This window comes from Platalea leucorodia (genome assembly GCF_965183815.1).
Source record: "Platalea leucorodia genome assembly, chromosome: 5".
Taxonomy (NCBI): Eukaryota; Metazoa; Chordata; class Aves; order Pelecaniformes; family Threskiornithidae; genus Platalea; species Platalea leucorodia.
In genome coordinates, this window is record NC_138827.1 from 88,374,974 (window position 1) to 88,401,722 (window position 26,749).

Genomic DNA, 26,749 nt, shown 5'->3' on the forward strand with positions numbered 1-26,749 from the left:
GGGGGCGCGCGGGCGGCGGCACCCCAATGAGAGCGCGGGGGGCGGCGGCGGCGGCGGTTAAAGTGGAGCCGGGCGCCGGGCTGGAGCCGCAGCGCCGAGCCGGGTCCTAGCCCCCAGGTGAGAGGGAGCGGGGGGTGCCTCGGAGAGACCCCGGGCCCCGCCGCTCGCGTCGGGGTGGCGGGGAGTTCGGCTGTCCCGGCCCCGCTCCCTCGGTAAGGGGGAAGGCGGGGGCCGCCGGGTCGCGGCCGCGGCCTGAGCGGGCCTGGGCCCGCGGGATGTGGCGGAGCCCCTCGTCCCCTTCCTGTGCAGAGGGCGGGGAGGTGACAGTCGGGGGTGCGGGGCGAGGAGAGCCCGGCGGCTCCCCCTCCCCCGGGACGCGGCTCCCCGGCCGTCGGGAGGCTTTGGGGGTGAGGAGGGAGGTGGGGGAAGCGGCGCCTCGCGTGTGTCCCTGGGCCTGCGTGGGAGCCGGCGCGGGAGGCTCGGCTCGGCTGCGCTGCAGCCCCCTTCCCGTGGGTTCGGCCACTTCTGCCGCGTCCCGGCGGCGTTGGGGCTGAGGGGGAGTCACCGGAGCGGGGTGGGTGCTGTGGCTTGTAGCTACAAGTGGGGCTCGGGGAGGGAAAGGGCAAGGAGAAGCTGGCCTTGAGAGTCAGTTCCTCCTGTGCAGGCTTCTTTGCCTTCCCTGGGATAAGTGATAACGAGTCATCTGTGCGAGATAAACGGAGGGTTTGAGATGCTATCGATCTCAGCTGAACCAGAAGTTTCTGAGGGATCTTGTTTTATCTGGCCGGGTTCTCTCTCTTTGCTGCTATTTATTCTTCCTCCAGCCTTAGCAGTGTAGATCTTGGGGGAGGAGAAAGGTGGTGCCTGAGTGTGACCTTACCTGGAGAAGGGCAGGGAGCGGTTGTGAGACAGAGCAGCCCAGACATGCTTCCTCGACGGCTGCTGGAGGCCTGTTGAATCAGTTCTGATCCTAGAACCAGGGACTTACTCTTGACTACCCCTGGGTATCTTCATGGGGGAAAGGGAGCCGGGAGACTGTTCCTGCGCTAGGACCAGCCTCGCCTTTTTCAAAGTTTAAGTCTGCAGTCTGGGTAGCTTTTTGCACGTTGAACTGTCCAAACATTACTTCTCTAGTTCCGAGATCCTTGTTTCTCTTGTGAGGGGGAGGGAGGTGCCTGTCTGTTCAAGGACGTCTTCAGAGAAATGATTTTCAGGAAAAGCTGTCTCTTTTAGATGCCTTAACTTCAGCCTGGGGGCAGGGGGAGTTTACCAAAGCTGAGAGAAGGAGCTAACAACTGGGAGACAGACTTGTGGTTCTTGCAAGTGATTTGCTTGAAGGCTGAAAAAAAAACTTTATTGTAGAGAATTTAATAGCGATAGCTCAATCTTACTTGGCAATAGCATCTTTACAGCTTATTCACTTATAGAGTTGTTAAAATAGTTTTATCTACTGCTTTAATCACTTCTGTCCCCTGTACACTGAACGTAGATTTTTGCATATGATCAGATGATATTTACTTACCATGGTAAAAGTTTTTCATTTACTTCCTGTATTAAATATTTTATTTAAGGAACAGAACTTTCAGACTACTCCTGTAAATAAGTTTCCTATATTAGATTTTTTAGTATTGAATTTTGTTGTACACCTCTTCTGGGGTAGACCAACTTGATTCTGTTTTGCATGCCTGGAGAAAAGTGCAGCTGACCTATTTTCACTGGTGTTATGTATATGCTGCAGAGGAATGTCTAGTTTAAAGATTTAGTTGGAATGCTTTACAAAAACTCTTAACTGAAAGCTTAATCTGACCAGACAATACCCTTTCTTGGTCACCCTTTAAAACTCTCAAACTTGTCTCTAATTGTCAGTGCAGTGGTACTGGATATCTGGAGGGAGAGCAGTTGAGACACTTTGATCAAATCAAGGCACTAATGATGGGACACTGCATAGAGAACTTGGATGTGTATGCTGAAATCTGGAACGATATATAGATTCTGCAATCTAATGCCTCTTTCAGGCTTTAAGTTTTTTCAGCTGCAGCTTAACTGATTAAGCACCAACTGTTATTTGATCAAATGCTGGATAAAATGGCTTGCTTCTCTGGGAAGTGTTGGGGTCCAGGCTTCACAAAGCAGCAGAACTGTCCTGTGAACAGAGCAGAGGTGGCCAAGTGATGTAGCAGAACAAGCCCTAACATCATGATTTGGGAATCTGGTTTGTAGTTTATTCTTGTCCTGTTGCTTTGTAAACTCTGTTCACTTTCCATGCAGTGGATACTTGCACTTTAAGTTTAACTTGATAATTTCTTATTAACTATATTCAAACTCCATGTGACTGACTACTGATTAAGTGAATTGCTTTCTATTACACAATGAATTCATCTGAATTAATGGCCTCTCTTAGCAGAGGTACTGAAGGAGCCTGTTTCTCAGAACAGCTGTGCAGGCAGTAAGTACTCATGGGAATGCAAGTGCATAGTAGTATCAAGATAGACAAACAGTGCCTAAGGTCAGCGGGTGTCTTGTGCCTGGAGCAAACAGCTCAGGATGGGAATAGTGGTCTTGAGGAGATTGAGTGAAAGGCAGTGGCTGGGGAGGCCATAGAGGTAGATAAATGTGGGTCTTGTGTGCTTGCTGCTTTTCACACCCTGTGTGCCTGACTTCAAGTAACTTTTGCATGATTGACTTATGAAAGGTGCTGGTCCTAATTATCAACCAGGTTAGATAGCAACTGTATTCTCAAGCTCTTTCTGTCTTGGCTTGGAAGTACTATCCTGCTGATTAAAAACCTTCAGTTCTTTAGGTTTTGTCTCTTCCTCCACCCTCTAACCCCCATGTCTCTGGTAACTATTCTGCACCACCGTCAAGCAGTGGTGATAAGGTTCCATTGCTTGTTACCTGCTATTGCATGGAGTGGCAAGGTCAGTGACCAATCTCGGCTGTTTCACTCTCCTAGTGGTAGTCATCAATTTTGTTGCTTTTGTTCTATGATACGGTTGATATCTGGCTCTTGGTAAGAGGCTATGGAGCAGAGTACTTGTTAACAAAAGGACTTGTTAATAGCTGCCAAAGAGCAATCACTTTGTTGATAGCTCCTTTTAGCCCATTAAACAGGACTAAGCAACTTTCATCCATGCCTGCCCCAGAAATATCAAGTCATCTTGTCATTTAAGCAAGATAAGTCTATATAACTCATGCTTTGTCTCTTCATGTTCTTCCAAATACTGCTTTAATAGTACTATTAGAGGATCTGTTTTGTCTCTTGTGCTTGAGATGTGCAAATGTGTTTTTCAAGACCTGTCAGAATGAGAGTCATGAAGTCATGTAATGTGAGAATGTTATTTAGGCTGCGGTGTAAGTAGCTGCTTGAATCTTTATGGTGACAAAGTGCTTGCTTAGAGCAGTCACTCTCAACTGTTTTATATGGGATCTTGAGCCCATAGTCTTCCTAATGCTTCCTGAAGTGGCTGAGAAAAGAGCAAATAATGGTTCATAACAGGAGTATGAGACTTAATGGAAATGCAGTCCTGACTAGGAATCTTTGCAGGATCACAAGTCAAAGACTGAAAAATTGTTCCTGGGATTATAAGCATTTGTTAAAGCCTTAATCCTGTCAACTGTTACTTTGTGAATTAGTGTTACTGTCAGTTGATGTGATTAGTATGAAACATTTCAGGCCACTAAAAGTGCAATGAAACTGGAGTTTTAAATATGTTCTTCTTAAACTTGGAATGTGGCAGAACTAATCTGAAGTCAAAGCGTAGAACTGGAAAGCCGAGAACATGCTGAGTTAAGCAGGTACTGTGATTTCTCTGGTTTCTAGCTCTTTCTGTATATATCTTAGTAGTGAAAAAGACCATTTTTCAGAAGAGTACTGGAAACCTAGACTCAGCCCCAACTTTGGGTATGGTTTTGTTCATGTAGATGGCTATGTTAAAGAACGTTTCCAATTTAGAGTTAATACTGATGACAGCTTTTTTTTGCAAGCTAGTGGCCTAAATCACAGGTTTTAAAAAAACAAACAAAAAAATCCCACCTTATAGATAGGATTATACTCAAAACATGACAAAACTTTAAAAGTTTAATTGTAGGAGCTACCTGAACTCTAGACTTCATGTTGCAGAACACTGAAGTGGCTTTTTTTAAAGGAGTTGGTTTGTAAGGTTAGTGCTACCCTGCTCAGCAGGGCACTGTCTTGGGCAGCACACTAAAGCAGACGTTTAATGAGTGAAGTATTTTTAGATCAAGGTATATGCCAGTTGCCTCAGCTTTCCAGAAAAGAGGTAGTTTTGCTAACTGGGGAGGCTGCTCCCTGATTAGAATGAACTAATTCTAAAGTATGTAGTGATCTCTGATACAGCCTTTCCACTAAACTGCTGCTGCGGTAAGAAACTCCTTGCCATGATGATACTCTTCTGCTATTTAGTGTTCTTGGCTTACTGTGAGATCCCATTTTGGGTAGGTAAGGAATTCTCATTAGTGTAGTCACTGACTGACTTTTATGGCAGCCTTCTGCTTTTATCTACCGTATCATAAAACAGACTAGCCAAGCAATTTAAGGAGATGGTCTTTCAAAATACAGGAATGTGTGCTTGAAACTGGTGCTATTTCTCATTCTACTTTCTCATTTTCAAAACACATTTTAGGAAGCAATTTTTTAAAAAATTCTGCAAGCTCATTGAGAATTTACTTTTAAGTTTGTCTTATAAGGCAAACTAAAATCAAAGTAGGCTTTATGGGTTGAATCTGTTTTGAAGCTGTAATGGAAGGAAACTACTTCAAAAAATTATTAGACAGACCATGACTGGTGGTGATACTGTACATCTTTATCTTTTGTTTAGCTTGTAAAAGAAGGATCAAACAGTGATCTTGTCCAACTCCCTTTCCTTAAGTATTCACAACTGTCTTCTAATTGTAGCTACCATCTGATGAGCATGCCTCCTATTATACTCTCGTAAATAAATATTAGGGTTTCTAAGTGTTACTCATGAAGGACTTGCTGTAAGCTTTTTAGCTGTGCTGTACTACTTGTATAAGTTGTCAAATAGGCCTTCAACTTCCAAAGACTCCCTATAAATAAGATTGTAGTAACTCTATTGCTGGGGCACAGACTTGAATCGTAGAGTTGCTGAGGCTGGAAGACACTTTTGGAGACTGTCTCATCCAGCCCTCCTGCTGACTGTGCTAATCCTGACCCATAAACTGGTTCATCATCCATCCCTAGGTAGAACTTCATACATTCCTGCTTTTCTCATGGGAAAGCCAACTCTCCTGCCTTGCCTTCCTGGCCTGTCTGTCCTAAAGAGCCTGTAGCCATCCACTGCAGTGCTCTAACCGTGAGAGGTATCCCAGCTCATCTCTGTGATCCTAGTGAGGTTATGGTCCCTGCAGCTACACACAGACCCCAACATCTCCTGTTTGTTCCCTGTGCCGCATGCATTAGTGTACAGAAGCACCCTGTTGTGCTGATTTCCCAGGAAAGGTGTGAGAGCTGAGATGAGCTGGCTGTGTATCAGAATTGTAGGTTGTTTTTATTCTGGTAATGTGCTCTGTGGAGAGAGGAAATGTCTCAAAAGAGCACACAAGGATAAATGTGTAGTTTATATTCTGCATTGGTTCTGTATTTTCATGTGACTGGTCGCTTGCTAGGTCACAAAGGGAAGTGTCCTGAACTAAATGTGTCCTGATTTCTCTGTGTTAAAGTCAAGTGGTTCTGAGTTAAGTCTGACACCCAAAACCAGAGTTATCAACAAGCATGTTGTATCGTGCCACTCTTCCTTATACAGCACTCTGGAGGCTCTGTGGTTGGAGAGCATGTGTTTGGCTGTAAATGCTTTTATAGTGGTAGGCAGAGCATTCTCCATGAGGGAGACCAAGGATAACACTTCTCCCATAAGGGAAACTCTCCACAGCTTTTTAGTTTTATTAACTTTACACTTGGAGTAGGGATACTGAAATTGCATTGTGACCCCTGTACTGGTGTAATAATCCAGTTTCTATTTAAAGACAAAAATACTGCTTTTGGCTTTGAGATAAAGTATGTGAATATAGTAGACTGGAAAACTACATGCCTCTAATTTAAAACATCTGTTCTTAGTCCATTAGAAAGGTAGCTTCTTTTTATGTGCTGAATACCTTGGTGTCGTATTCACTCTTCCTGATTGGGGAAACCAGAGTGAAGAAATCTGTTTAAAGGTGACTTAATGCAGCAGCTGAATTATGGATAACTAGTAATTTTCTGAAGTGCTAAATGTCACTATTGTTGCTTTATGTGATGCAAATGCATTGACTGAAAGATGGGGAAAAGGTTCAGTGCTTGGCACTTGTGTGGTGTGCCTGATTGAGGGAGCTTAGGGACTCGCAGTGTACATCTGTGAACCCTTCAGTTAATTGCTTAAAATAGTGAAAGTACTTTCAGAGGCTACAGGGAGATGATTTCCCAGTGCCCCTGGGGTGGTGGGACTCCATGGTTAAGAGTAAGCTCTGAGTAGGGGTTTATTACTCACCTACCTCCACCAAATGCGAGCACAACACTGGCTTACATTTCCCCAAATGGAGGTGTGAACATGAGATGCTAACTTCAGTTTAGGAGCAAGGAGTGTAATTGTATGGGCAGAGACAGTTGCATCTGCTGCTAGTACCCAAGCCAAACTAAATAGTATTTGGGCTCCTCATTTATTCCAGGCATCCAGCTCGCTGGGGAAACTGAAGACAGTGTGACCTAGTGAGATCCATCTTGGGGGGGGAAGGGCAGGCAGTGGTAGTAGCTCGTGGCCTGTCTGCAGTGTCTTGTGCCATATTTGCAAGACCAATGGGCTGGCTCTAACAGCTCAAGGATCGGGAGTGGGAGAGGAGGAGACTTGTCTGGGTAACACTTCATAACAGCCGAAGAATTAAATCCTGCGACTCTGTAGCATGCTTATGACTGAATTGGTATTCGTTGGAATTTGCTAGATGAATGTTAGTGGCAACTTCCTTGTGGATTATATAGCTGCAGGTTATCCACTGAAGTAAGAACTGAAACCATGCTGTAACCTCATACTGATGTAGGATTTGAATCTTAGGTTATTTTGAACTCTAGTGTGCCACTTAAGACACTGCGTAAACTGAGATATTTGGCTTGTCTGTTGTATTTGTTATATTCCCAGAGATCTGATTAAAAATTGGTATTAGATTAACCATCTGAAGCATGTCATTATCTCTTAGGAGTGGTTTGGTGGACTTGATGTATGCTGTGTATTGAAGACGAGCATGGTCCTGCGTTCATGAGCTTTCAAAAAACAACAGTTGAAATATGCTTTGCAAGTCAATGGGAGTGAGGCTGTTGTACAACTCTGTTGCTTGAGTGTTATTTTCCTGGTATGAGCCTAATTCTCCCGTGTGAGAAATGGTGCAATAATTCACCCTAAGTAATTGAGCAAGCAGACAGTTACCACCACAGTGACAGACTCTTAGCATAGTAATACTGATTAATGGTATTAACTCAGTCTTTGTGCTTGTAGAAGATTTCTGTCAGGTTTCCTAGCAAGTTCTTGCTAGGATAAGAGCAGTGTGGTAGATCCTTTTCTCCTATATCCTGTCTGCAATGTGTCTTCTGGGCATTAATGCTAGACCTTGAGGCTTCTTGAAGGTACTTGAAGTCTGGATGGGTATCTCTCTACAGAAGTGTTTTTAGCTGTAATGGCACTAGTGTCTTATGACTTCCACTTCAGGTAACGCTATCTTGTTGAAATAAAGAGTGTATTCTGCTTGGTGCTATGTACAATCTGCTAGTTGCTCAGCACTGAGTAATATGGAAAAAGGGATGGTGGTTTCTTATTTTTTCCCCTATAAAACTATATAACTATGATGCTTCTGTGTGCCATCTGTGAAACAGTAAGGCAATTTGAAGTATTAATAACGGTATCGCATTGACCTGTAACTACCTTTATCTAAATACTAAACCTTTTGTGCAAGAGTTTACGGGGACTGTGATGGACTGGGACCTTCCCTGAGGGACCTCAATTCTCAGGAGGAACTTCATTTTAGGGTGGCGCTGCATGCCCCCACTGGGGGTATGTGTAATGCTTGTGAGCCTGATGCACCTGCTGTCTCTTCTGGTGAAAAGAAGTGATGCTGCTGGTTAGGGAAGGAAAACAGCATGTTTTGTATTTACTTTGCTGTTGACATGGGACAGATACCTATGTGACAGGATGCTACAATAACATGGCAGAGCTGGTGGGTTGCACTCAATGAATCAAGCAGGATGCAAGGCTACTATTAGAATCTAAAAGGCCAGGTGTAACATCAAAACTGCAGTTCTACCATGTTGTTAATATCAAAGGTGCACACCATCTGTAGACAATGATGTCAAAAGCCTTTAGAGACCAGAACAGGCAAGAAACCTACTAAACATGGCCCTAGTTGCTGCACAGCTTCTGTAGACTTAAAGGGATGCTTTCACTTTGATTAGTTTAGGGTGCAAAAATGAACAGAGTAACCCAGCTCTAAAAGGCAGACTATTCTATAAACAGTGCTTTAAATTGTTTTGCAAAAGTTCTCAAGCGTGGCAGCCTCTTAATCCTCAAAGATGCCTGTTGTGCAAGTTCCTTACTGCTCTAAAAGGATGACTGTTCTCACTGGCAATGTTGCAGGGACAAAACTGCTTGGCTACTTATCAGGAGGGGTAATTCTAGATCTCTCTGCCTTGTTGCTGTCTTCTCTTCCTAATGTGTTCATCAGTGTCACTGGAGCTGATGCTGCATCCAGGACAGAAATTCAAGCTTCCAAATAGTGATGATGATCTGAGGGCACAGTATCATGTTAGGTCTCTCTGTGCCTTGGTAGAGTCATGAGTTGCGTTTTTTGACATTGTAGCAGCGTGAATACAAAGTGAGCAATGTCACAGTTGACTTACTGACACAGATTTTTATGGTATTCTCCCTTGATGCATGCTGGAGTATTGACAGCTTTCCCAGCATTACACTGTCTGTTTTTTCTGATCCCCGTTAGGATCTATAAGGAATCCTGTAGGGGAAACTGCCAGTGTACCTCCTTCCTCCGTGAGGAAATCTGGGTAGAGATGACTCCCCTACTGACTGCAGGGGTACAGCACTCTGTGGACTATTTTCATGCATCATATCCTAGGTGAGTTCACCTTGTGGATAGTATGGTTCAGTAGATGAAGTGGAACAGCAGTGGAGACAACCATTAGCTCCTGTTCTTGCAGGTGTTTCCAATGCTTTGTATGCATTTAACATACATGAATTTAGTACAAACATACTTGGCTTAGTGTCGTCTGTCTGCTTAGATTCACTTATGTAAGTGACTAGCAAATTGCAGTTGTGCAAATGCATTACTGCACAACCAAGTAGCTGCAGTTCCACTTACTTGGCTCAATTTTGAGATGAGCTGTGTGTTTTCTTTAAGCAGGAATCAACTTGGTATCATAGCATAGGCTTAGCTTGGCAGTAAATTGGGAAGGCTTTTGTGTAACTGTCCTCTTATTCTAATAGTCTCTTTAATGCTGCCTTCTGTGATTCCTCCCTTCGTTGGTTGAATGGTCTTTGTATTTATAAAGAGTAAGGGGGGGAAAAACAGGCACTGTTTTATTGGGCTGGGAAATGGAGATGCCTACCTAAACACTCTGTGCCTGTGACAAAAATAGAATAATTGTAATGAAATGGGCATTTTATACACATCTGTGTAAAGACATTCCAAGACCAAAATGAAATAGGAGAAGTAAAGCTTGCATTCTAGTGTCTGTATTCAAGCTCTAATTAAGATGACTTGCAAGGCTTTATGGACTGCGTGTGACTGCAGTATTGCAGAACAGTACTGTGTTGGGATGCCTACGTGCAATGATAATCTCTTGATACAGTTGTTACCTGGCTGATAAGAGTATAAACTTTATATCATGACCTTTGCAACCTTATTTAGTCTATTTAGTCAAACATAGATGTAAGTGATTATTTGGGGGGCGGATGCTGCAGTGCCTTAAAAGTACTATTTAAGGGCAATCCTTTCTTCTTCACCTAGCTACTGATCAGAAACAAGTTGCTCAGCTATTTTTCTTCCACTCTAAGGGAATTCTAAAAAAATACCAGATATTTAAGTCCCTTAGGAACAGTGATATATATGCATTTGCCTGTATTTCAGTTCAGCATAAGACCTGACTTTAGTTTAAAGGGTTGCTTTAAACTGCTACTCTTCTGATGCTCAAACTGACCAGACTGAGTTCTTCCTGTGACTAAATCTTTGAAGGCTGTGTTCAAATATGCAACCTTGCTGCAGACTTGGGTAGGATTTGGTTCCAGTTTTCCTTTAACATCAACAACATTCTAAGGAAGGTTATTACCTTGAAATTACTGCTAACATGTAAGATATTGTCTAATTATTTGTAATGAATAATCTAGAGTGGTCCTCTACTGAGTGATGTGAGAGGGCATATATTTAAGAATTTTATCTAGCAAGTAAATGCCTGCTGCTGTCAGATTTTCTTTCTAAGCTATAATGATGCATCTGTCTGAAAACTCATAAGCAGAGTTGGGCTGTGCTTGGCAAGGATGGTAGAGGGGCAATGTACTGAATATATACAGGTATTCCATAGTCACAACAGATCACTATTCTGGTGACCCAGATCTGAAGCTAGCCTTAAAAGGTGGGGTTGTCCAAGTCTAGCTATAACCTTTTGCAACCAACAGTATGCTAGACTGTAGGTTGCTAGGGTAATGATCAGTTAAAGTAGCAATGCATTTGGGAGTCTCCTGTTCTTCATGATCTTATTTTACGTAACTGCATGTGTCAGAAAAATACTCCAAGTCTTTGTATAGTGAGTCCACTCTTGTAAAGATCACTTGATCTTATTAAACAATTTTAATCTAAGAGGAGAGCTTCTGAAGATTACATTTGCATGCAAATGTGTGGAGTAGTGAAAAGTAAGATATGGTATGAAGACTTAGGATCACTAGTAGGAATTCTTAATCTTAACTGGCTGGTGTCCAGTGGCTGGATGTCTGATGCTATTGATAGTGTTAGACTATCTTAGTGTGATTTCTGGGTCCTGGTGTGGAATGCTTGCTTCCTTGTGTGTGCATGTAGGGAAGACTCCTGATCACAAGTAAACTAAAAATACTGCTTTTATATTGCATATGGTATGCTCCAGATATGCAAGTCTTAAGGACTCTCCTGCAGTGCAAGTTAATCATGCAGGCTGCAGTCGTCATCTGGAAGCTAACACTCCCATCAGATTAATTTGGTGAAATATAATTCCTGAAGTAAAACTGTTCTTGAACCTGTGTTTTTCCTTTCCCCAGCCTTGTAGGAGACAGGGAATAATCATGGTCTGGCTTTAGGTTCTGGTTTAACCTTAAACTGCTGTGACATTGCAAACTTACTTGTCTTGGGCTTACTTCTTGTGCCTGTTAACTAGCAGTGTCACTTATAGCTGCTGCTAGAGAGTAGCTGTGACAGCCAATGTCTTTAAATGTAGATATAATTCTGGGTTTTGGGAGGGATTAGTAACTCATTCTAATTGATTGAAACTAGTGTAATGTAAGCTTGTAACCTTCAGTGCATCAAGTAAATGTATTCATTCTGCAGTTTTTCCTGTAACATTTGGGTGTATGGCTGTTGCCACTTCTTCCAACAAGGGTACAGTCTATAAAGAGTACACCCTTTATGCATACAGAGTAAGGTAGTTTCTTGCCCTAAATTCTTACTTTTCCTTCTGATGTTAGAGAGTATTAAGTTTTCCAAATGCATTTCTAGTTTCTTGTCCAGTGCTCTTATCTTTGCAACTGCAAGATCTTGCACAGAGAGAGAAAATGCCTGATTACGAAAAGTAAATCTCAGGCTTGGGTTTCACTCTAGTGCTCAGCCTGGACACTGCAGCAGGGTGTTGGCTGCACCAGCACACATGTCTAAGGAGCTTAGCTTGAACAGGATCGGGGAACTTCCCTGTTTCTGCAGCAATATAAGTAACCTTTCGGCTGCTGTAGTTCTGTCTTCTTTGGTCTCAGTTGTACAAACTGTTTTTCTTCCCTCACATCAGCGCTGGCACTGAGGCATGTGGCCTTGCTGATCTGACTGGCAGACCCAGTCACCATGCTGAATGGCTTTGCTACAGGAGGAGATGGACTTGAACAGCCAGGGGCAAGGGAGAGGGGACCCAGGGAGAGGATGGTGATAGCAGCATTGGGTGATATAAATGGGGGCAGTGAAACTGCTGCCCCAACCTGCTCTGCAAGACATCTCAAGCTGAATGAATTCCCTGATCTGATTAAGCATGGCCCAGAAAAATCTTTAGCCACAACTGAGAAGGTAGAAAAACCCAGCGGTACATGGGGAAGGCGACATGGATATCCCAAGCAGGAATTCTGCCAAACACATCATAATCTCTGTTTAGCTTGAAAACCAATAACTGGAGACATGCCAAGAGGTAAGATATTAGCACAGCAAAAGAAGATAGAGTAGCATTTTTATTTTTAGCCTGCATATCCTAAAATTCTCAATAGCATTAAACATGCCACTTAATCTCAAATGAACTGTTTTTTTATAGTTGAATTACCAGTTGGAGCATTTACAGTCCATTGAAAACTAATGGAATTTCAGTACTTAAATATTTTCTGGATAACCTCAGAACAGCTGAGGAGCTCTTACAGTTCATAGCTCAGTGAGATTGTTAATTAGTTTTGTGATCCAGGGAATTTCTGTGACTGCATTCTTGTGTGCATATCACAGAACCAAACACCTCAAAGCCTCTAATTCGTATTCTGATAAATGAGGATCACTAAAATACTGTTGCAAAACCTTGTCCTTTCTGTGCTTGCTTTTGATGACATCATATATAAGTCTTTAATAGGTTGAATACCCAGATTTTCCTTTAAAAGTAGGTATCTGAAGGGTTTAACAAAGCTCCTCTGTCAAGCTATTGGGCTAAGGTTTTCTAGAATCCCATTTTAAAATCTAAAGAATGGCTGCTTTCAGTGGCAGGATAGCAATGAAAAGAAATGTCCAAAGATATCAGCTGCACAGTGAGAGAACAAGGGCTGATCTCAGCAATTTTGAGCTTAGAGCTTTATTTTGGTTTTAAATCTCAAACTGAATTGGAAGAACTAGAAGTAATTCCAATTGAAGCCTTTGGAAGGGTCTAGAATTTTTTTATTATAGTAACAGAATATTTACTGGAAAGCAGGTAGACTTAGTGAAGTTTCTCATGTTTTTTTTTCTATATATTCGCATGGGCTGTAGCAAAATGTGTTCCTTTCTTGCGAAGCAACAAGTGCTCTTTCCTTTCTTTAAGTGACTGTACAACTGTGGAGTCTTAATGCAGGTGAAGTACAAAGGGATGTAAAGTGCAATCTGGTTTGGAATATGTGTAGTTATTCAGTAATAGTCTCTGCATCTTGGCATTAGGTAAACTATTCCTGTTTGTTAACAATGTTCTGAACAGTTAAACTGTTTAGGCTGAGGAGAGGGTGGAGAAACTGGCAAACTGATGCTTAAGTTTGGAGTTTATGAAGCTGTTAATAAACAAATGCCTTGAAGTGCTCAGTTTCAAGGGTCCAGCCAAGAATGACACAACATTGTGCGGGTTTCTCTACAGCAGGAGGCCTTAGTTAACCTGGAGAAGTTATAATCTAGACAGGTAAGACAAGGGAAGGCTGAAATAGTTGGTGAGCTTAGGGTTATGCTGCTTATATTGAGGGTGACATGGTTTGATTAGTCCTGTGGCCAAGTACAGATTTTCAGAAGTCTAAATCAAAACAGCTTTTTAGCAACCACTGTGGTTTGATTTGTAGATCTTGCTGTGCTTCATGTGGTCAACCTGTCTGTTGGTGTAACCTTCACTTCTTGGTCTGAAGAGCATTAATGGTTAGACTTGATGATCTTAAAGGTCTTTTTGAACCTAAATGATCCTATGATCTTTCACTAGCACCACAAAGCTCCTATTGTGCATATGGCTTTGTGTAACCCATTATAAAAAAAAAAATCCATAGTTATCAAGTCAATGGCTTAACCCTCATCTTTTAAAGCAGATGAAGCAGGTAATTACTTCTAATATCTGAAAGATGAAAGGCTGCCTGAAAAAGTTTATGCTCTGACCTGGGCGCTCTCTAGCACTTGATTCTGAAGCAGGATAAGCTGTAACCAGAGGACACCACCCACCCACGCCCTCCCAAATCTTTCAGAAGGGTTTTTTACAGTTTATGACACTTACCACACAAAGTTCAACATGGTGTCATTAAACCTGAGGGCAGGATGACAGATTGAAATTAAGTGGATTGACTGACTGCCATTGACTGGATTACTTCTGTTCCTGTCAGAGGAGGGTAAATCTTGTCTGGGTACAGTTTACTTCCCAGCAAGTAAAGAACAATGTGGGAGGGGAGGGAATACTTATCATAGAATTAGGTGGCTTGTCTGGACACTTATTCAGAGCGGCCTCTTCAACAGATGTATTAAGGCCAAGAGTCTTAAGTTTCAATTTCCTTCAGTTCAAGGGAATGTAGTAATGTTTTAAAAGTAACTGCAGTTGTCACAGGTTCTTCTAGACACTGCTACTTTTTTGAGAGGTGGTTGGATTTCCCAAGACTTCGTTTTCTGTAAGGAACAGATGAGTTAATGTCAGTGTCTTCTCTGCGTCAAGGATGCTTAATCTACAGAATGGCATGAAAATTCAGCCTTGCCTACTCAGAGGTGACTGAGGAGAGACCTTCCACTTGTGTTAACTGATTTTTTTTTTAACCTCAAGGAGCTGTTAGATGTGAGTTTTGAACCATAGTGTGTAAACTGTTTCTTGGGCTGCAGAGGTGGAAATACAGGTAAACAAACAGTTGGCTCCAATGACTTCTCTTTTATTAGAGTATTCCTATTAAAATCTCACTGTGCCCCTTTCTGAACCAGTGATGTGCTATTAGCCTTTTTATAAACACTGGTACTTCTGCACTGATGCTGCCTGTGTTAATCCTGTGCCACACTGCTGCAGCCTTGCCTTGTTCTGTACTGCCTGGCTGCTCTGGGGGCCATGCTCCCTCTGTTGCCACCAAAGAAGAGATGCCTTGTGTGAAGCTTCTGGGATTTCACTGAGGGCATACAGCATAGGGGTTGTGTTGTGAGCAGACTCCCTCCTTCAGAGTTCATGTAGTATTGATACTCTAAAAGATTCGAGTGGCACTTGTAACAGCTCTGCAGGGAGAGACAAGTACCTTGGCCATTAAGAGCTGGGCTGGCTTTAGATGCAATCAAACTGTAAATTTGTATGCTATTGGATGGGTTTTGTTTAATATTATACTTTAGTTACAAGTCAGGTAATACTGTGCATGAAGGCTGACCTTGCAGTTTCTACTGGCTGGTGTTGAGGTGGGATGGAGAAGGAAGGATTTAAATATTCTCTCCACTTACCTCTATGACAAGCTTGTACTGGATCAAAGTGGTCAGCTATTTTGCCTAAAAGGCAGCTATTCCTTTAACATGACCAGGTAAAGGTGTGTTATCTGTATTGACAGGAGGGGGAAAGTTGCTATCTTCTCTCTTGGCTGTTATTAAATAATCTTTTTATTGCAGTTACATAGCACAGTGGACTTAGGGCAACTTAGGCAGCAGCACTAAGTTTGTGTTGCCAGAAAAATGTTCAACTTGAAAGCTTTGTGTTAGATAACACAGCAGTTACAACAACCTTAGGACGCTTGTTAAAAGAATGCTCAAGTTTAAAACCAGTCACAATTACACTGAAAAGTTGTTAAGAGCCACTTGGCTTCTCCAGAAAGCGGCTTATCTACTACTGTTGAAGTCAGACTATTCTTGACCTAGGACAAAATAAACTTTTTTACAACTTAGGAGCAAGCTGTGTTATTATTGGAATGCTTAAAGTCCTCAGACTATCTCATTGTGTGGTCAGTCTGTAGCCTTGGGTGTCTATGTCCAAGCAAGCTGAATTCTAGTTTATCATCTGTAGAACATGTGGACCATAAGCAAAGAAAGCCTTTCAGCAACAACTTTTGAAGTTCAGATGCTACCTGTTGTGTTTTCTCCCAGTTTTTCCATACTACCCTGGCAGGGAGCTCTGTTCTCTTCCCCTCATGTCTCTGGTGACTAAGAACTAAAAATCAAGCTTGCAGTCCTCTTCTGGTTTGGAATCTCTGGGGTGAGAGATGGCCAAATTCACTGTCCCCAACACAAATGTGTGTTTGTGCTGTACAGAGAGAATCTCTGTAAAGTAGGAATTGTCTCATTCTGTTTCTGTACTAAGGAGTGTCCTGGATGAGGGAGCTGATGTGTAACATAATATAGAAGATTACTAGAGGAAATTATCTGTCTTCACTTACCAGTGTTTATCCCAGAATGAATGCTTGAAGATGATTAATTTGCATTACTGTACCAAATGTGTGTAGCAAACAGGTGTGAGTAAAATACTCTGCATGGAAAAATACTGCTGCTCAAGATGTTTGAAAATGCAGTCCTGAGGGCAATTCTTGATTTTTTTTTTTTTGTCATGTTTGTTCTTGTATGTGGTAGTCAATGAGAACTCAGTTTGATTTGTTGCTTTTCAGAACATAGTCAGACAAGGGGGAAAGAATCTTCACAATTGCTGTACCCCAGGGCAGGTTGCCCAGGCTGGTCATGGAATTGTCAACCTCAAAACGCAGGGCATGTAAACTGGATTGCTTGGAGCAAACTGCTTTAAGGGAGAGCTTTGGACTGAGCAACATCCAAAGGTCCTTCCCAGGCTAATTAATTCTATGGTGCGTTTGTAGGTTGACAATCCCTTAGTCCCTAGTTAATTTTGTGTAGGGCAGCTAGTTATCCTGAAGGTTTTTCCAATGCAGTGTGCTCTAACTTCTACTGTAGGCCTTTTACTTCCATCCAGTAGAACTTGATGGTGTGGTGTGGCATTCCAGTATCTTTCTAGAGTAATCATGTCCAGGCAAATCTGAGACTCCTGGTAGGCTTGTTCCTTCTGTGCTTCTGGAATAATGGGCACTGCTATAAATCAAGGCTGGTATAGCCACTTTCTTGAATGGTCTGCTGTTCTCCTTACAGCACTCTACCAGGATATGAACAGCTGGGCCCCTAAGTTGCCCTGCTGTGATGACAAAAGTGTTGCTAGCCTAGCATCTCCCTTTAGTCATCATGCATTTGGAGTATACATCTCTTCCCTGCCCCCCCGTGTGGGAATCCTGACTGGTGACACACTCCTTTTGTATCGGTCACTTCTGCTTTTGTCCCCAGTGTGCTGTTCTTAGAGCTGCTGATCTGTGCTAATCAGAGTGTGGCAGCTGATGGTTGTGTTTCTGTCACAACTACTGTGTCCAGCTACTCTTAAAAAATAGCAGTACTATTTTTAAGAGGTCTCCAGCAATTAATTACTCAGTTTTCATGACACACAAACAAAGGCTTGTTAACTATGCTTGTTTATTGAAGCTTACTCTTTTATGGCTTTGCAACATCAGGAGAAGAATAGGAACTGAGAATTTCTTGCAGTAAAGCAGGATTTTGCTTTTTTTCAAAAGCAGATAGATTTGCAGTATCAAAAGGCAGGAAGAGTATAAAATAAATGCTAATACCATGTCATAAGACTTTCTGCTGGAAGCTTTTGCAACTTGTTCCTGCCAGAATTTACTGTGTATGTCTTTTTTCTTAGCCTATATAGAGAGGAGATCAAAAGTCATCTTTCTACCTGTAAGCAGATCTAAGGTATAGCTCTGCTTCCAGGTTGAAACTAAGCTGCATCAACATTAAAGAAATATTTTAGAAAGGTGTAAAGCCTTATAACAAGAACAATAAAAACACTTAATTTCATGTTGTTTGAGAAAGTGTTTGGTTTTTTTTTTCTTTGGAAACTGCTCTAGATAGCAGTCATGTAGGATAGGTTTACAAATAAGAACAGCTTGTTCAGCTAGTAGCTCCTTTGAGAAACCTTTGGCACTTTTATTAATGGTATTGTTGTCACAAATAGAAGATATTTGTTCTAATACCTTGTTCATACTCATACTGTAGATGTCAGTGACATGGTTTGCTTCCCAGTGCATTGAAATGACCCGTTCTTCAGGCTTGCTGGGCAGGGTTTTAATCTGGTCTTTCAGTGCTAGTGAGATGCTTTACCTGCATGCTATGACCTGATGTCACCAATGTCATGGATGGTGACTGTGTTTCTCCTGTCTGCAGATCTGACTGATTGCCTGGCACTTCATCTGTGGCAAGCAGGACAATGGCTGCCAGCAAGAGCAAGAACCAGAGTTCCTTGGCCCTCCATAAAGTAATTATGGTTGGCAGTGGAGGTGTGGGCAAATCTGCACTCACTCTTCAATTTATGTATGATGAGGTAAGCAGCTTTTGGTTCAGCTTCTCTAGAACACCACTGGATACAGCTTGCTAAACTTTTTTAGTGGGACAAGGGAACTAAATGTAAGTAGCAAAAGACCTGATGACCTGACTGGCAGGAGAAGAATGTAGGAATCTGGGAAGGTGCCCTCTGGGAACATCTTTGGCTAAGGGTAACAAAAATAAAGCTTACTGGTGAAAGAACAGTCTTCAAAAGTCATGCAGAATGTGAATGTGCTTGTTCTGAGAGGCTGTCTTGTCTTAATAGAGGCTGTTACTGGTTGGCATTGTACTTAATTTTGTTGCAGTTTCTTTTAGGCCAGTTAAGGTTGAAGTCAGAAGTAAGCATTCTAGCTCATTCTGAGCTGGATGATGAAGTAGGCATGTTCATAGCATGAATTCTTCCATACTGGAAGCTAGATCAGACAATCCAGACTAGTATGTGAAGGAATATACATGATCCTGTAGTTCAGAAGTTATATTTATCTGTAGGCTGTCCACACATAATGTGTGTTGTGAATATCTGAACAGGTGGCATAGGCATTAGTGAAGGCCAGTGTGATTAATCAGGCTCATGGCACAGCCTTTTTTTGTACTTTGAGGCTGAGAGAAAGGAGGTGGAAAGGTAAAGAGGCTATGTTGGATGTGTGCTGCCAGCACAGAACTACAAGTTGAACTGGCAGTGGCTTTGTGGGTCTGATCAATATTGAATGGACTGAAGTATGTGCCTGTGTGATCGTGGAGTGGGTTTTCATGTTCAACAGCTGGATGCTGTCATCTACACCTCTTGAAGCTTTAGATAACTATACCTGAAGTACACTAACATGCCTTTTGAAGTGGGAAATCTAGATAATGCCACCAGGTTGCTGGTAGTTTATACTGTATCTTTGTCCCTTAAATTGTGGTGAAATTGCTGAACAGTGTTTCACGTAGCAAGACTGTTTCTCTTGACTAGGCAGACTGGCTCTTTGATGTATGAAGTGCTTAAATAATTTGCCTTTTATAGTAAAACTAAAAGTGGTGGAACTTAGTAGCTGACTGAATTATGAGAAGGTTTGGAGGAATTTAAATGTCACTTTAGTGACAAGAGAATGGATATGTACAAATACTGAGACCATTTGACAGTAATTCTAAACACTAATCCCTGTCTTGTCTTCTTCAGTTTGTAGAAGACTATGAACCTACTAAGGCTGACAGCTACAGAAAGAAAGTAGTTCTGGATGGTGAAGAAGTTCAGATAGACATTCTGGATACAGCAGGACAGGAGGATTATGCAGCTATCAGAGATAACTATTTCCGCAGTGGGGAAGGATTTCTTCTAGTCTTCTCAATAACAGAGCATGAATCCTTTACAGCAACAGCAGAGTTTCGGTAAGTAGTTTCTCTCTCAGGCAGGGGGAAATATCTGGTTCCTATGTTGCTTTGACAACTCTTCTTAGGATAAAGGGCTGTAGGGGTTTTTTTGTCCATTACCATTTGATCAATAAAAGTGGCAACCCAACCATTTAGCTCTCAGTAACTGGTAACTTAAACCATGGTATCCAGCCTCTGGCTCTGGCTGACTTCATGCGTTCAACTTATGAGTACATTATGCCAGCAGCAACTTCAGGCAAGTAACAGATTCTTGGACTCGTAAAACATATTCAAGCCAATTTTCAGTCTTTATGGATGTGAAGTTTAATTATCTTAGAGCAATACTTCTGGAATTAAGTCTGCCTTTTGGCCAGGTTTCAGACACTGTATTGCTTACTGCTAGAAGCAGGTGCTCTAAGGAAAGGAAGGATTAGCCTCCATGCTCAGGTATGGATTGGTGCCAAACAGGGGTTGGCAGCCAAGCAGTACTATTGTAGGCAGATGTATTCCTAGAAAGATACACAGTAGTAGTAAATGCTTCCATTTTTGTTCTTGGGATTAGCAGTTCTAATGTAAAAATCAGCACCAGACTGAGCACAGAAACTGCTTGTGTAGTGTAAAAGAAAAACAAGGGGTTTAATCCATTGTTTTGGTCTCAGAACTCATGTAGCCAGGTTCTTCAGGGCAAGTGTTCTAACTCTTCTTTGATAATAGCTATTGCCTCAGTGTAGAAGGTAATCCAGAGATTCCCTAGGACAGCTGTACAACTTGAAGTAAAACTTGCCAAAACATAGGGCAAGTGTTAGGAGTTCCTTATGTTTGCCAGAATAAAAGCTCTTTATCAGTCTGGCTTATGTTCACTTTGCTTCAGTGGTATGAGGTTAACAATACTAATTGTTAATGCCAGTGCTGGTGCCAAGGTGGACACCTATTTCTAGGGTTTTCTTAAAGCTATGGCAAACTCCCCTTGTACTCTAGGACTTTGGTCCAGGTTCTTAATGCATTATACTGTTCCAACAGTAGTAGGAGATGGCATAATCTTTTAAGAGGTATAAAAATATTGTTCCTTTGTCACATAGTACTTGTGTGACTTTGCTAGACTTCAGGAGGCTGATAGTTGTGGGGCACGCAAGCAGAGCTGTTCTGCTCACTTGGCTCTAACTGGAGCACTTAAAGGAGATAAACAGTTGAACTGTTGTAGGACTGCAAAACTGAGTACTTGAACTGTTCCTAGTGTAAGATGGGGGAAGTGTCAGATACCATTCAAAAAATGGGAGGAAAATGAGACACTTGGAAGTACTCAGCTTGGGTTTTGGCTTGTGTGCTTAAAAGAAATATAAGGTTAAACTCAAGGCTTTGGATGAAAAGGAGTAAGAGTGTTTATCTTGGCAGTTTGTGTTTTTGTCAGACTTCTGTAACTAGGTAAACTGTGTGTTGGTTCAAGATTCCAGGACAAGAAACAATGAAAAAGCAATGCTAGCTGTAAAGACAAGCAAGAAGGACCCAAAAGCTTTGACATGGAGAGTCTCCTACTTTTCAATGGGTCAGAAGTAAATAAATAGTGAAAATAGTTAAATGGAATATTTAGTTGGGCTGACATGTAAAAATCAGCTCCTTGGAAAACTCTTCCCTAGGAAGGATGGGAGGAATGGATAGTATGAGTCACTGCCATCACAGGCTAAACTACAGATTGGTGGTATTGATCCTGTAACTTCCAGAATTCTTCAACTATGAAAAAGTTGAATACTGAATGAGCTATGGGCTTGTCTTTAAACCTAGCTCTCCTGCTGATGCTATGCATTTAGTGTTTGCTTTAAGTGCCTCTGTAATCTGAAAATGTGTGAAGGTACAGTTGAATGCAGCAGTAGAATGTCTGCTTCAGTGTTAACACTGTTTTAGATTCTCATGTACTCTACAGACATTCAGTTATTTTGTGGATGGAAAGTGCAAGCATCTGAAGTAGTGTGGTAACTCAGTGGGATGAGGGGTTGTAGCACTATGCTCATGTCTAGTTTGGCTCTTGTTCATAACAAAATGAAGCAATCTAAAAATAACTGTAGACTGGTACAGTTCTTCGAGAGTCCTAGATGAACAGCAGCATGTGTCCATCTGGTTTCAACCCATGTTTTACTCCAAAAATAGCACAGACTTTGAGACTGACCTGCAGCATCACTCTGTCTCCTTTCCTGGATGCCGATGGGTCCTTTTTAGAATGACAAAGGATAGCTAGGTTAATGCTGATGGTTGAAATATTTTCTTGGAGTCTTTGAAGGAGGAAGGTGGCTAGCATTTTAATTCAGCACTATTTAGTAACTCTCTCCTTTGTGTAAAGTTTAGGTAGTCCATTAAGAATGATCTCTGCCAGCTACTTTACGCTGTTCCCAACCTACTGCCTTGCCAAGGTCTTGATGTTGCCCAGACCTATATTGAAGTAGGACGTAGACTGGAAATTGAAGATGGTGACTGAATGCCAAGGCAAAACTTGATGAACGTGGCACTTGTACTCTTTTCCTCATTCAGATGTGAACTCCTGTTGTGAGTTGCTCTTCAGCCATACAGCTCTTCTTTATTAGAGCCTGGGTAGTAAACTTACTAAATGGTAAAATAGCTTTCCTGGAACTGTGAGGTTTTTATTAGTGTGAAGCCCATAGCATTAGTATGTTAAACTTGGAGTAATTTTTAAAGTGTGTTCAACTGTTGGGAAATGTACTGGTAAATACTGTTGTAAACACTAATGTGCAGACCACTTGATCCACTCCTGATAAGGATGGGGGTTTTGTTGCTACTACTAACACAGATATCTCTGTTTTGAATACCTGATGCATTAGGGAACAGATTCTGCGTGTGAAGGCTGAAGAGGATAAAATCCCTTTACTGGTAGTGGGAAACAAATCTGACTTGGAAGAGCGCAGACAAGTGCCTGTAGAAGAGGCTAGAAGTAAGGCAGAAGAGTGGGGTGTGCAGTATGTAGAAACCTCCGCTAAAACTAGAGCGAATGTAGATAAGGTAAGACAAATGACACCTGCTCAATTAGATTGTTACTACTTGTTTAGTAGCTGAGTGTCTTAATTCTTGACTACTGCTGGGACAAAAGCAAATCCACAGTTGGGCTTCTGAAAGCCTAGAGTATCAGAAATAAATGAACTTACTGGAATGTGTACACTTAAGCAAATACCTAGCTTAGAGGAGCCAGAGACCTGGTACAAGTTAATGCTATTGTCTTGTTTTAACTGTTTGTACCTGAACCAATAGCTTTCCCATATACCTTGGGTAAATGGGTTTAAGGATTCCCTAAAGTATGTTATTTTGTTTATAGGCTGTGTCCTATTGTTATAACAGCAATAAATGGCAAGCTATAGACACTTATAAATTGTTCCCCCTTCCCTACAAAGCTACATATGGTGTGGCTAATGTTAAAGATTTCATTTTTGTTTTCTGCCAAAACTACTTTGAATTGTGATGAGAACTCTTCTTGCTATGTCCCTGTCCTGTTTTGACTTCTCCATGCTGGTCTAGGACAGTCATTCTCAGCATGTTTCTGCTGCTGGTTTCTTGCATAAACAGTGGTGGTGGGTTATTCCAGAAGACCCATGAGTTATGACTATGGAGTGTTTGCCCAGTAGGGAAAAATCAATTTCAAGCCTCCCCTTCATTCTGTGTGTAGTGGGGGTTTCTTGAAGAAGAGGGTGCCTTTTTACTTCACCAATCCACAGAAGATGGTCTGAAATTAGTGTTCGGCCCCCTAAGGACTCCAAAGGTGTGGCTTGGTAGTTTGCATTTGTTTAAAGATTACAAGTTGTAAGCAGCTTTCTCTTCGGACAAAGAACATTTGCAGCTAGTTATGCTCCAAGTTCTTGTAGACAGCTTTCTGTTCTTCTAGTCTATATTAGGTTATTAATGGAAATGTGGCTGGTGCATAAATTACCTATCAGGAACTGAATTTCTCTCATTCTTGGCTAAAACAGTGTATATGAAACTCTTGAATTGAGAACTTTTGGTTATAAAGGACATAGCATAGTTTAAATTTGGTAAAGAACCATTCTGACTTGTGGAATGTTACTAGGAAGTCAGACTATCGGATAGTATAAACTGGGTGATATAGTAAAACATGAATACCTAGACTTGCTTTTGCCTATGAGCTGTCTCATGTGACTAGCAAATGCCTATCCTGTTTTATACTTAGACTAGCTTTCTGATCAGTTGGGATTAACAGCAATGTAGCTGTGTCTGGAGTGTACTAGCATGGTGTTCTAGACTTGCTCTCGTAGCTCTCCTCTAGCTGGCTCACGTGACATGCTGGCTATCCTCTATATAAACACTGTTTTGTGTATGTTAAGACAAGTTATCAGCCACTGTGATTGTGCATTGACACTGTACAAGAATAAAAAAAAAACTTAAGAGGGTGTTGAATGATAAACTATTGTATTTCTGATCAGTAGAGTGGTCTTGTTTCCAAGTATCAGACCTATGTAGTTCCCCATTTAAAAAAAAAGTCTAACTCTATAGAGTGACACTAAGCTCTTGTTCTGTGATCCTAAAAATATTTTTTCCCAATAACTCTCTACAGTAAAACAACTATTGCATCTGAGGTGTATGTACTTAGACATCAGGCGTATGGGGTGAAATCTGCTAGAATTTCGGAGGAAACATCAGTGTAACGACTTTCTCTGAATCTTTCTTATAACACGGTCTGAGAACTTTCTGTGCCTGACACTGTCACTTGAATGCTGCAGCTTTTTAACTGTAAAACAGGCAGAATACTACCCAGCAGAGTGTGCTTGTAACTACATGGAAAGGACTGGACTAAATGCTTTGCATAGTTAACAAGAGTCATTTGCCGGGAAATGTTTGTTAGGCACAGACAAATGTTCTCGTGAACTCTGAATGCTACTTTTGTGCAAGACTGATATTCAATAAAAAGCTCTTAAAAGGGAGCTGTTGAATGATTTGGTAGCCAGGTAAGATTGTCCTACTTCTTGCCACTGCTTGACATGCTATGTAATTCTGATGTTGAGTCTGTCACTGGGATCTATGTCTAGACTCACTTCTGCTGCATTAGGTACAGTGTGGTGCTACATCTTTACTTGCTGCTGAATACAGTAGTTTTTATCTGCTTTCTGGTGGTAGATCTTGTTTAATTTTTCTTTATTTTTCCCTCCTAGGTATTCTTTGATTTAATGAGAGAAATCAGAGCAAAGAAAATGTCAGAAAACAAAGACAAGAATGGCAAGAAAAGTGGCAAGAACAAGAAAAGCTTTAAAGAAAGATGTTGCTTACTGTGATGCTTGGGAACTGTAAATATCTATCTACAGGTGGCATGGATAAGATACCACTAAGGATATAGGGCTGGATTCATGAAAGGAAGTCTGTATTGACTCCCTTATCTTTCGCTTTGCATATCACACCTTCAAAATGTGAAAACAGAACTTTGAAACCATTTCTGGTATCCAACAAAACCTATGCCTACTTAAACTAAAATAGGCTCTGTCTTCCCAGTGTCTTTCAAAACTAGAAACAGTTTCAGAACTACAATCCTTCTGCTTGGTTATACAAAGTACTTTCATATTAACTTCCTAGGTTACTCTAATGTTTCTCTGAATATGTTTCTCTTGAACCTCTACTGGCCTTAACAAGCACAGCTGTTCAGGTTCAAACATCTTTTTTCCACTGCTGCCCTCCTTGATGTTGCAAGCTGCAGAGAAGCTAGATGACATCTGGTAAAGGGTTTGAGTCTCCATCTTCCGTTAGTTGTCACTGATATTTCTTACATTGAAACCCCCTGGCTTCCTCTCCACACTCCATGTAAGAAATAGCAACTGACACTTGAGAGTCAGCTCGGAACAAACTTTATTCCATGTTCTGTTTAGTCAATACAGCATTCATGAATCAAGCCTATGGACTCAATTCAGACTATTTAGGCAATGCAAAAGTTGATATTTAAATACTGGCTAGATGCATTCCCCACTGGTCTGTCTTCTCATCCTTAAATTAGTGGTATGGGGTGAGAAAATGACTGTAAACCTTTTTTCAAAAGGCATAATATCACCATCTCCTTGAAATGCTGTCCTGGGTTTCTTCCATGTATCGTGGCTAGATTCAATTACACTCACTCTACATCCATAATCCTTCCTCTCCCTGGTACTGGAATAGTGAAAATCAAAGTGTTTATTTCTTTGGTTTTGTTTGTATTGGAACACTTGTGATCATGTTGGAAAAGTGAGAACATCTGCATCTGTGTCTTGTCTTGCTGAAGATGAAAACTTTGAGTAAGGATGGGTCACATCACACAATCATGGCTTGGAATAGGTGAGGCATATGTGCTACCTCTCAATGATTAGCTGGCTAGTGAGTTGTATGGTGTCAAAAAGCAAATGAAGTTAAGCAGTTGCCATGTCTGTTACTCACTGTTAATTTTATATGTACTGTTTCTGATGCACAGCAACCTAGCACATGGAGATGCATGTTGAGTTTTGTTGTCAGTTATGCAATGGTGGTCATGTATTGATCCACAAAAACCAGCCTAGAAATAGAAGAAAAGTCAGTACTTAGCAGGTCCTCTTATCAGCTGACTGAACTGAGCTTTCTGATGTGGTTTAAGTGCAGTTGCCAAAAAATACTTCTGTCACTGTTGTGGAAAGTAACTGCCTCTTCTGATTGGGGAGTCTCTTAATGAATTATGGCTATCTTCTGTTTTGAGGGAGTAGAGAGACTTAAAGTAGTGACTGTATCTTGCTTGTTAATCAGATGCTTAAAACAGTTACTTGGTGAAAGGAATACGCTATGTGGCTGTTTGATGAAGCACACTGCAGCACTAAATTAACAAATACTTTTTGAGGTGAAGGAGTAGTGAAACTGTTCAGTACTTAGTATTGTAATTTGAGGTTGAAAAACATTTTTAACATGTACTAGATTGCTCGTGTGCATTCCACTTCTGAACTTTGAAAAAAGTAAGATGTGTTAGATACCAGAACCTCTGTTGCTCTGAGGTTTCACAGGGACTTATCGCAAACTCATTGTCTTCCATAACTAGTTCAACTTGTCAGGCAACTCATTGGATTGGGGAAACTGTACTAAATAAAAGGTGCTGTAATCTTCA

At 41.4% G+C, this 26,749-nt stretch overlaps 1 protein-coding gene across 2 annotated transcripts; it reads left to right on the forward strand.

Moving 5' to 3' along the window:
* On the forward strand, positions 1-26,749 carry RALB (RAS like proto-oncogene B). 2 transcript variants are annotated; one of them, XM_082312404.1, is made up of 5 exons: positions 1-117; positions 18,145-18,301; positions 19,463-19,671; positions 22,482-22,659; positions 24,816-26,749. In XM_082312404.1, the coding sequence occupies exons 2-5, from the start codon at positions 18,188-18,190 to the stop codon at positions 24,933-24,935; spliced, it is 621 nt and encodes a 206-aa protein (XP_082168530.1). In that variant the 5' UTR covers positions 1-117; positions 18,145-18,187; the 3' UTR covers positions 24,936-26,749. The 2 variants fall into 2 exon arrangements, with proteins under 2 accessions (XP_082168530.1, XP_082168531.1); XM_082312405.1 differs by lacking the exon at positions 1-117 and adding an exon at positions 9,040-9,123.